This window comes from Dipodomys ordii, unplaced genomic scaffold, assembly GCF_000151885.1.
Source record: "Dipodomys ordii isolate 6190 unplaced genomic scaffold, Dord_2.0 Scaffold25, whole genome shotgun sequence".
Lineage (NCBI taxonomy): Eukaryota > Metazoa > Chordata > Mammalia > Rodentia > Heteromyidae > Dipodomys > Dipodomys ordii.
Window position 1 is genome coordinate 21,587,643 of NW_012267241.1, and position 11,727 is coordinate 21,599,369.

At 45.1% G+C, this 11,727-nt stretch overlaps 1 protein-coding gene across 2 annotated transcripts in view; it reads right to left on the reverse strand.

The window, feature by feature from the left end:
- Colec12 (collectin sub-family member 12) overlaps window positions 1-11,715 on the reverse strand; it is a 169,914-nt gene extending 158,199 nt beyond the window's left edge. The window contains exon 1 of one of the 2 annotated variants that reach the window (XM_013014828.1): window positions 11,587-11,715. In XM_013014828.1, coding sequence (XP_012870282.1) covers window positions 11,587-11,593 — 7 coding nt within the window. In that variant the 5' untranslated portion in view covers window positions 11,594-11,715. Of the gene's footprint in view, window positions 1-10,513; window positions 10,582-11,586 lie in introns of those variants that run through there. The other variant, XM_013014827.1, reaches the window with a different exon arrangement.
- Between the last annotated feature and the right edge of the window lie 12 nt (window positions 11,716-11,727).

The window sequence follows — 11,727 nt, forward strand, 5'->3', positions numbered from 1 at the left end:
CATGAGCCCGGCTTGCTCTGGATATTTTTTAGATAGGATCTTGAATTTTTCTCAGGCCTGCCTAGACAGCAATCCTACTTTTTGTTCCCCACCCCCTCCCCAGTAGCTGAGAAGACAGGTGTGAGGCACCAGACCCAGCTATTAAGATGATGATTTGATGACTGGTCCATGCTAGTCTTGAACTGTGATTCTCTTGATCTTCACCTTCTGAGTAGGAAGAATTAAGAAAGTGAGTGTAATGAAGTATCTGAGGTTTCAGATGTTTTTGAGAGAAAAATTAGATATCTTCCATTCAACTGCTCAAGTCCTTCTCCCACACAGATGGGTGTAAGTATATGCGGAAATGTAAATATTTTAGGTTATTCAAAGTTACTACAGGAAAAAAAAAATCTCTCTTTGGTGGCACTGGGGTCTGAACTCAAGATCCATACTTGCTAGTCAGACACTTTACTATTTAAGTCATGTCCTGTCCTTTTTTTTTTTTTTTTTTTTTTTGCTTGTTACTTTTTGGATAAGATCACACTTTTTCTTGGGACAGTCTCAGACCAAAATCCTCCAACCTATGCCTCCTGTGTCTCTGGGACCATAGGTATATACTAACATGCCTGGCTTATCAGATGAGAAGGGGTCTGGTTAATTTTTTTTGCCTGGGCTGGCCTCAAACCATGATCTTTCTGACCTTTGTCTCCTGAGTAATCCAGAATATAAGCATGCATAAGATACTATGCCCAGATTGACTCCAATTTTTGGCACAACTTTTAAGTAAGACGCTCATTTAAGAAAAAACAACAACAGTAAATTCTTACTTTGGGAATAAAGAAAGATAACATGCCTTGTTACTTCTCTTATAGTTCAACAAAAGTGAATGACACTTCCATTACTTTTACCCTAAATTAGCAATGGGTGCTAATTTAGATTTTCCCCCAGCAACCAACAGCTTCAGCAACTTAGAGTAAGCAGCAAATAATGACCTTTAAAATCCTGACATCTAGCCAGATGCCAGGAGGTCATGTCTGGAATCTTAGCTACTCAAGAGGCTGAAATCTGAGGATTGATATTTGAAGCTGGCCTATACAGAAAAGTCTGAGAGATCTCATCTCCAATTAACCAGCAAAAGGCCAGGCTGGAGGTATGGCTCAAATGATAGAATACCAGCCATGAGCAAGAAAGTGAGAGTACACGGCTCTGAGTTCAAGCCTTAGTACTGGCAAAACAACAACAAAACCTTGACACCTTTGTTCATCCTTTTCAGAAAACTACAGGAAGGTGCACGTCTCCTATGAAGGAACCCTCCGAACCACGTTAATCATGGTAGGGAGATTGTCAAGACCTGGGTGTGGTGGCTGCTGCCTTGAATCTCAACAATGGAGGATCTATGGTAGGAAGATTGTGAGTCTGAAGCCAGCGTGGGTCCAGGAAGCATGTAACTTGGGGATTGTGTGTGTGTGTGTGTGTTTTATTTTACAAGTGCTCTCAGATCTTGTGGGCAGGGATGGGAGAGGAAAACTGGGAGAAAGCAAAAAGAGGGGATGACATTATAAAAAGAAGAATTTTACTCATTACTTATTATGAAGTGGCATTCTCTCTGTACAATACCTCAATAATAATGGGAAAAAAAAGAAAAACAAAACAAGTGCTCTCAGCTAAAAGAGTGTCTTGAGCTTCCATAGAGATGCTGGACTTAGATTGTATATGGGGAAGAGGAGTGTGTGTGTGTGTGTGTGTGTGTGCACATGTACACATGCAGGTATGGGCTAGGATTGGGGTTATGCTGGTACTGGAGCTTGAACTCAGGGTCTCAAGCTCTTGTTCAGCTTGCTTGCTCACAGCTGGCACTCTATCGCTTGAGCTACACCTCCAGCCTGACTTTTTGCTGGTTAATTGGAGAGGAGATGGCATCCCTTGGAGGTGTCTGCACAGGCTGGCTTCAAACTGTGATCTCAGCCTCCTAATAGGAGAAATACAGGCATGAGCCACTTAGATTTTTGACCAATGTTGAAACTTAAAACCATAGGTACTCTTGGAGATACACAAAATATGTTTTGCATTGTAAAATGACCATAAGCCTTTGGGATCAGAGCCATAATGTTGTAAGCTGAATATGAAGTGTTCCCCCATGGGCTCATGTTTTGAATGCTTAGTCTCCAGCTGGTGGAGCTATTTTGGGAGGTTACAGAAACTTTGGGAGGCAGGGCCTAACAAGCTGGAGGAAGTGGGGCCTAGCTGGAGGAGGTGGGTCACTGTGGGTATGTCTGTGAAGGTTATACCAGATGCCCAGTCTCTTCATTTCCTTTGCCATGGGTACCATGATGTGAACTGCTCCTCTCTGCCATGCCCTCCGATGTCATAATGGGCTCTGAAACTTTGAGTAAAATAGATAGGAGGGAGGAAAGGAGGGACGGAAAGAGGGAGGGAAGGAGAGAGTATAGATCATTGACAGAATTTGTCTGTTGCTTACTAGGTTTGATCCTAAGCACCATAAAAGAAGGTGGAGGTAGAGATGAAGGTGGAGGTGGAGGAGAAGGAGAAGGAGGAAAAGGAGGGAAAAAAGGATGAAGAGGAGAGAAGAAGGAAGAGGAGGAGAACAAAAAGAGAAGCCAAAGGGGGAAAGAAGATTAAAATGAAAAACCAGTTAGAATTTGGTGGTCCGACCATAAATAGAAATATGACATCTTAATGGAAAACGTATATAATACCACTAACGAAGAAAACATGATGTCATATGGTTAAAAGCTCACATATATACATGTCTTTCCTAATACTCACAAATTTGTTTAATGTTGTGATTTCTTGAGGTCATATCCTTACTCAAAAAAAAAAGTGGACACTGGATTTGAGGCACAGATTAAAAAATATTCTGTCATCCATCAGTAGGACCTGAACAACTGTGCCTATGGAAAATCAGGGTTCCCAGCAAATTAGGCATATTGATATACATCTATTTTCTACCATTATCATAAGTAAGAAATGATACTGTTGACAAGCTGCATTTTGGAAAGGGGTGACTTTTTTTGGGAGGGAGGAGGTCAGTCTTGGGGCTTGAACTCAGGGCCTGGTTGCTGTCTCTGAGCTTTTTCACTCAAGGCTAGTGCTCTAGCACTTTCAGCAACAGCTCCATTTCCAGTTTTCTGGTGGTTAGTTGAAGATAAAAATCTCATTGACTTTCCTGACCAAGCTGGCTGTGAACAGCGATCATCTGATCTCAGCCTCCTGAGTAGTTAGAATACAAGGGTGAGCCACCAGCACCCAGCAGGGCTGATGTTTTACAACAGTAACACTGACAGGAATGACAGCATTGGCGAGTACTGTCCCTGCTCCCTGCAGACAGCACACACAACACTCCTGTCCCTCGGTCAGTTTCTGGCATCTGTAACTTGAAAATGACTTTACTATTGAGACTTGAATACTTGCCCACTCCCACAATCTAAACTATAGCACATGATCAAATTAATGTAAGTGCTTCTTTACTGGCAATTAAATTAGTGCCTGGAGGAAAAGATAGATTATAATCACACAGTACTATAATGTATTACAATAATGAAAACATTGTAAGTTCTTATATGCTAGACACCATTCTAAAGAATGGATCTATATCAAGCTATTTAATCCTCAAAACAGCTCTACTGGGTAGATACTATTATTCTCAGTTTTCACAAAGGAATGAGGACCCTGGAAAGTTAAACTGTTTTCCTGTATTTACCAGATTCTTCAGTTTCATGACACTCATTCCTCCAGCCAAAAAAAAAAAAAAATTATCAGGTTCATCTAGGTACCAGTGGCTCACACCTGTAATCTTAGCTACTCAGGAGGTTGAGATCCAGAGGACCCCAGTTGGAGGCCAACCCAGGAAGAAAAATCCACGAACTTCCATTTCCAAAGTAAAACAGCAAAAAGCTGGTCTAGAAGCATGGCTTAAGTGGTAGAGCACCAAACAAACAAAATCAAGCAAACCATAAGACCCTGAGTTCAAACTCTGGTACTGACAAACCAAATTGATCACTTTCACTAAGCACAATTACATGAGATGGTTTTTTATTTTCTGCCAGTCCTGGGGCTTGAACTCAGGGCCTGGATGCTGTCCTTGAGCTTCTTTTGCTCAAGGCTAGCACTCTACCATACCACTTGGGCCACAAGCCACTTCTGTTTTTTTCTGTGTATGTGGTGCTGGGGAATGGAACCCAGAGCTTCATGCATGCTAGGCAAGCACTCTATCACTAAGCCACATTCCCAGCTCATAATTCAATTTTTTTTGGTCGGTCATGGGGCTTAAACTCTGGGCCTGGGCACTGTCCCTGAGCTCTTCAGCTCAAGATGAGTTCTCTACCACTTGAGCCACAGTGCCACTTCCAAGATGGTTGTATTTTAAAACATAGATAGGTTTAAAATTGGACTGTTGAAACTTCAAAGAACACATTGCTTTCTAAGTTTCAGCTAGTTTCTTAGTAATTTCTATGTCCTAAGAACATGAAGCTCAAAAAGCTATATACTACCACCTGTAATTTTTTTTTAATAATATTGAGCTGCTTACAAAGTAGGAAGGAGTTCTGTTGAATACTTCCAAGTCCAATGAACACATTTTATTTTAAATCTCCTCTCATGTTGAAAAACACATTTCTTTTATACTTAAGAGCACTGACTAACTAATGATGGTAAACTCCAGGGGTTAAGAAGCTTCTAGACCTCCATGACATCCTTGTTGGGGGTCACTAATTTCTGCTTGTCTTGGCTTTCACTGCTATGTAATTACCAAAGTCCCAGCATGATCTTCATTTTTTTCTCAAGGTACTATATTGGTTTTGGCTCTTCACATGATACTTGCTTAGACAGAAATCAAATCACAGCTTGATTGAAAAGCTACCTCCCTCAAGCCTGGGTGGAGGGCAGGTTGGTAGGTTAGAAAGTGTGGTGTCAGCAGTAAGAACGAAACCATTTCTGTGAAGAATGCTTATCAATCTCTTGTCCCTTGCTCACAATCTGTCCTTGGAAATGGCACTTCTGACAGTGTTTTGTAGGCTACAGCTGTTATTAGATCCTGGAATCAGTCTGAATTTGAATACTTATTTGCACTGGTAAGCTGGGTGCCCTTAGACAAGAACAGCGATCTCCCTGAACTTAAGTTTTTCCATCTCCAAATTGGAGAAAACAGTAATGACTGGCATGGTGGCTGCTCAGTACAGGTTAGATATTACATAGAAAAATAATATATGGGGAATATTAAGTAGCCATCAAAAATACCTATGAAGTTTTTATGAACACAGCCACACAGAGCCACTCCATCCCTGGCTCTTACATGCCAACCCAGGACCCTGTTCCCTGTCTCCTGGTTATGAATAGCTTATGAAGACTTTCATTGCCTGGCCAGAAGGGGGATTCTCTGACCATGTTGGCCACAGTATATCCAGGGATTCCCAAGGCTTCTTGCTACCAGAGACCTTCCCTCCCAGGAAGGCTTTACTCAGGGCAAAGTGTGTGATTTTCCCATCTGGAAAGCGAACTCTTCCAGAAAGCTAGCTAGCTAGCTAGGCACTTGTGGCTCATGCCTATAATCCTCCCTATTCAGGAGGCTGAGAACTGGGAAACATGGTTCCAAAGCTAGCCTGGGGAGAAAAAGTCCTTGAAAATCTTATCTCCAATCAAGTAGTGAAAAGCTAGAAGTAGATGTGTTTCTCAAGCGGCAGAACATCAAGCCTGGAGCCAAAAAACAAAAGCTAACAAAGAGCACTGGGACCCTCTGTTCAAGCTCCAATACAAAGACAGATAGATAACTAAATAAAAATGACATGCAAGCAAGCTAATCCTTCAGGGGGCCATGCAATGTACCCTGGCCGCACTTGTATCAGCTGCTTGGAAAGAATATTTTAATGAGAACAAGTATGTATTAGGAAAATTAGATCCCCCGTTGTGACAATCCTTGAAAGCTATCATCTACTAGTTTTTCCTGTCACATTGTCATGGATGAGACACATAGCCAAGGGTTGGGGGTAGGGAAGGAGGCATGGGAACAATCTTGAGAAATTACATGGGAGACCACAGACAAGATGATCTATACTTAACAGTAATTAAGCCTCAGATTAAGAATGTCAAGCATCTCCAAACTAATGAAAAGTCAAAAGTGTAATTAGATTGTAAATTTGCCCTCCAGAAGAAGGGGGTCCTGATGCCCAATCAGCGAAGAGAATGAGGTCTTATTTTGTTCCCATTTTGATGCTCTCAGTGTTGTTTGCTTAGCCTAAGAAAGCACCAGAAACCCCAGGAATACAGTGGGAAAGGAGACTGTCCCAAAACACAAGGAAACACAAGGCTGTTTTCAGTCAGGCAGCAAGTGTGGCTGCACTGAGCCTTACCAGTATCCTCAAGGATCAGAATCAGGAATGGGATCTAGTAATTATTCAACTCGAGAAGAGTCAGATTCCTTCTTAAAGAATGTGACTATTTTCCTCAAACCACTAAATTGATGATGGGTTTTAGGAGCTAATTGAAAACTGAAATTGGAAATCAAACAAGCTTCATTTTCTTTTCTATTCACAAACAAGCTGTACTTCTTCTCAACTCAGCTTGGAAGACTTCGCATATTGCAGCAACAGGACAAGAAGTTTTCTTCTGGAAATATATAATGATGTCATTATTTTGGTACTTGGGGACGCCAGGAATGGAGGAAAAAGAACAGAGATGTTTGCTAAATGTGACCGATAGGTGGTGCTGTGGCACACAGCAGATTGGGATTACAGTTGGTCTATTAAAAGGCTAGGCCTAAGGTTTAAGAGAATAAGTACCCTTAAAAACGCATCTGACTTCTATGAGCTTTGACAATACAACTATTTCTTTCACATTGGATGATATGTACATTTTTTTCCTTTTGCTTAGTGTTAGCTGTTCCCTTTTTCCCTCTCATTCCCTCTCTCCCATCGCTGCCCTTGAGTTGCTTAGTTTGTTGTCCCTCTGTTGTATATTTTTCCATTTCCCTCTGATTTTGTGTCCTCCTCCTAGCTTCCCTCATGCACACACACACACACACACACACACAAACACACACACACATATACTATATATGTGGTCAAGAACATTATAGACCATGATAATGACAAGTTGCCTTGTGAAGGGTAAAATGTGTTTGTGACTAACTAAATATCACTATCTCACAAAACTGTGAAATTTGTGAAATTTATGTAATCACTTAATCTCAATAAAAATTAATTTTTAAAGAAGCATCTGACTTGCATAGGGAGCAACTACTTTAGCAAGTGAAGCTATGTAATTTCCTCACAGTGTCTACTAATTTTCTATTTGGCTAAACAATGTTTTAAGGAAATACAGGATCCACAGCATCCTCAGACTGTTTCCAGAATACTCTGCCCCCTGACTAACTATTCTAAAACCCAAGGTGTGCAAGTGCCTTAAATAAAATGCTGGAGACCAGAGGTTGTTCAGTAGTAGAACACATAGCATATACCCCCCAAAATAAAATAAAATGCACAATAGTTGCATATAACCCATGCAATCCCAGTATACTAGAAATCAGTGAAAAGAATTTTGAGCCAGGCACTGGTGGCTCATGCCTGTAATCCTAGCTACTCAGGAGGCTGAGATCTGAGGATAGCAGTTCAAAGCCAGCCCAGGCAGGAAAGTCTATGAGACTCTTGTCTCCAATTAACCACCAGAAAACCAGAAGTGGAAGGGCACTGACCTTGAGCTGAAGAGTTGAGGGACAGTGCCCAGGCCCAGAGTTCAAGCCCATGACTGCCCCCCCACCGCAAAAAATAATGGAATACCCAATAAAAGATAAATGTTCTCTGCATGGTTACTACACTGTGATGTTAAGGGAATGCAGACAAAGAAGTTCAGTATCGACATAACTTCTTTCAACTCTCTCCAATCCTCAGCTGAATCCTCAGATGTGGGCCTTGTGAATATAGAAACTGCACACAGTTTCTTAGCACTTGCCAAGGTTGTTATTGAGGAAAACAAAATGGTATTGAAGGCCTAGTGAGTTAACAAGCACCCTGCATAATCAGGAGCACAGAGGAACTCTTGACTAAAGGGTCAGAATATCCCACTGAGTAAAAGCACCTTTCCTTTTTTGTTTAAGAGCAACACCCCAGCCTGGGCTTCAGAAGACCCAGGTTCAATGGTCTGGATTTGCCTCTTCTGAGCTCTGTCCTATCTGTGGGTTTACTTGGCTACTCAGTTGTCTGGCTTTCACTTTTCCTCTAGTCTCTACCAAAAGCTATTAGGCCTGATGTCCTAGCAACTTGTGAACATCACCAGGATACAAACCCACAGAGCTTGTCTTATCTGTTCCATCCATTTAGTCACCAGGTCCTGTTTCTCCTACATCAGTCTCCACATGTATAATCCATGAGTTAAATACCTGCTCTTGGACTGAAGATGGAGGTAAGTATATCATGTAAGAGGTCTTGGATTCAAACTCTAAAAAAGACCATTGCTAAAACTGCAATGTGTTTATAAAAGTTACAACACAAAGGCTGCACTTAGTAGGCACTAAAAAATGTATCTCCTCCCTCCCTCCCTATCTCTGCAACTAGACACAAGTGCAAATTATATGCTGATGATAATCAAATCTCCTAGAATATTTCCATTTTTAAAAAAGGCTCCATGGGGCTGGGAAGGTGGCTCAGTGGTAGAGTGCTTGCCTTGCATGCATGAGGCCCTGGGTTCGATTCCTCAGCACCACATAAGCAGAAAAAAAAAAAGCCAGAAGTGGTGCTATGGCTCAAGTGCTAGCCTTGAGCTGAAGAGCTGAGGGACAGCACCCAGGCCCAGAGTTCAGGCCCCACGACTGGACCCCCCCAAAAAAATAAGTAATAATTTTAAAAAAAAGGTCTCCATGGACTGGGAAGGTAGCTCAGTGGTAGAGCGCTTGCCTTGCATGCCTGAGGCCCTGAGTTCGATTCCTCAGCACCACATAAGCAGAAAAGGCTGTGGCTCAAGTGGTAGAGTGCTAGCCTTGAGCTGAAGAGCTGAGGACAGCACCCAGGCCCAGAGTTCAGGTCCCACAACCGACCAAAAAAGAAAGGTCTCCAAGCCAAGTGGCACTAGCTTACCCCTGCAATTCTAGGTACTCAAGAGGTTGAGATCTAAGAGTCTCAAAGCCATATCCCAGGCAGGAATATCCATGAGCACCTTATTAATTAACTGCCAAAAAGGCAGAAATGGAGCTGTGGCACAAGTGGTAGAATATTAGCCTTGAGCATGAATGCTCTGGGACAGCACTCAGGCCCTGAGCTCAAGTCCCAGGACTGATACATACATGCATGCACACATACAAGTACGTATGTGCGTATGCACATGTGCACACACACACGCACACACGCACGCACACACACACACACACACGAAGGCTAGTGTGGTAGTACAAGCCTATAATCTCAGCACTCAGGGGGCAGAGGCAGGAGGATCACCAAATTCAAGGCCAGCCTGTGCTACCTAGTGAAACCTCGACTCAAAATAAAATATGCCTTCAAAATGACTAGCTACATATGGATTCGCCAGTCCCAAAACCAGCCTTCTAGTTGAGGCAGATGTTGTTGGGGATCCTAGGGAGGGTTGGGACCATAATGGGGTAAGGCAGGAACCTTTCCAGAGGTCCTCAATCTGGAGCCAGCTCAGCATGTCTTACCCCAAAATGCTTTTCCTTGCACATGTTGATTGCTGCTTAGAAATACAGTGTAGTCATGGTCATTTATTCCGTTTTTTTTTTTAAAGCATAATACACTTCAGGGCTTAGAACTCTTGTGAGGGCTGATTAAAAAGTGACAGACTCATCATCACAAGAGATGGAAAAACTGAGTTGGGCAGCAGTGGCTCATGCCTGTAATCCTAGCTATACAGGAGGCTGAGATCTGAGGGTTGTAGTTCAAAGCCAGCCCTGGAAGAAAAATCCATGAAGCTCTTATCTCCAATTAACCACCAAAAGTCCAGAGGTGGAGGTGTGGCTCAAGTGGTAGAATGCCAAATCTTGAGCAGAAAAGCTAAGGGAGCGTGCCTCAAGGCTCCAAGTTCAAGCCCCAGCACTGGCACACGTGCACACACAAGAGTTGAAAAACGATTGCCCTTAATGACTTTTTCTGGTGCTTGGTACCAGGGCTTAACGTTAGCACCTGGGCACTGTCCTGAGATTTTCTTTTTAAAAAAAACCTTAAGACTAGAGCTCTACCACTTGAGCCACGGCTCCACTTCCAGCCTTTTGGTGGTTAACTGGAAATAAGAGCTTTAAGGACTCACCTGCTTGGGCTGGTTTCAGACGGTGATCCTCCGATCTCAGCCTCCTGAGTAGCTAGGATTACAGGCTTGAGCCACCCAGGTGCCCAGCTCTTAATGATTTAATGACTGGCTAAAATGATGGGAACTGAGCTCCAGTTACTCGCAGCCTTGTTCTCCCGCAGCGTTTTTAAAGTCTCTTAAACAGATCAGCTGCTTCGCATCTTTTGACGTCCTCTCCCCCTCCCTTCCCGAGTCTCCGTGGAGACACTGTAGAAGAGCACATCGCTAGGACCTTATCTCTGCAGAGTTCAGCGTGAACTGCCTTTCCAAGAAGCCATCCCGAGCCAAAAGTTCTCTTCCAGGCGCGTGGGGCTCTCGGGGGCCACCCCTGGCCAGCCAGGGCGCTGGCACCGCGCAGCCCGAAGCCGCTGGAAACTCGGTCACTGCGATCCGATGGCATTTTGCATCCAGCCCGAGATCAGGCGGGGGACCCAGACGTGTTCCCCTAACCCCACACCTAGACGTCGGGTCTGGTGTAAATACCACGCCCGCCCGGTCCTCAACGACTCCCTTCGATGCGTGGCGCGGTGATTATTTCTCTCTCCTATCCATCAGGATTTTTTGGCTGACAAATCTCAGTGTTTCCACGAAACAGAAGGCTGCCCAGGAAGAGTCCATCCCCGGCACCACAGCCCCGCCTGGCCGAGGACAGACACCGCCCCAGGGGGCCGATTCCCGGGTCGGTGCGTGTCGCCCCCCCCCCCGCATCCCGCGCAGCGGAGCGCACGTGCGCGCAGCCCGCCCGCAGGCTGGCACCGGAGGAGGACGCGGAACGGGGAGCAGTTGTTTTCCAGCGAGTGGATGTGATGGAGCAAGATGCCAAACGCACTTTCCGAGCCAGCTGAACTCCGCGGGCATCTAAATCACTGCCAGATGTGGGACGGGCGCACGGGGAACATCCCGAGTCCCGGCCGGTGGGCAGCGGGGTGACGGCACGGGTGGGGATGACGGGGGAGCGAGTGGGGCGCGCGGGGCGCGCGGAGGGCAGCCCCGCAGGCATGTGGAGGCTGGGGATGAGGATGAGGAGGATGCCTCACTCCCCGCAGGTTTTTTCAATTAAAAACGAAAAAGTTGGGAACTGGAATTCGTAAACAACGACTTGAGGTTTCAAACTACTTTGGCACCAGACGCGTCCGGGACAAGGGCCACCGGGCGCTGGCACCCCTTAACTGCTCTCCGGGTCTCCTGAGGTTTCCCCCGCACCCCGGAACCACGCACCCACCGGACTCCCCCTGGGGCTGCAGCCCAAAGGACCGGTTGGCGCAGGGTGCACCTCGCCGGCCTCCCGCGCGGCCCCCTCCCTACCTTTCATGGTGATCGAGGAGACGCACCGCCAGCCAGGGAGCTCCGCGCCGCCGAGGAAGTCGCCCCGAGCGACCGCTCACTGCACGCCCATGGCAGCCGCGCCCCGCGCCCGCTGTCCGCTCTCCCCCGGCTCGCTGGGCT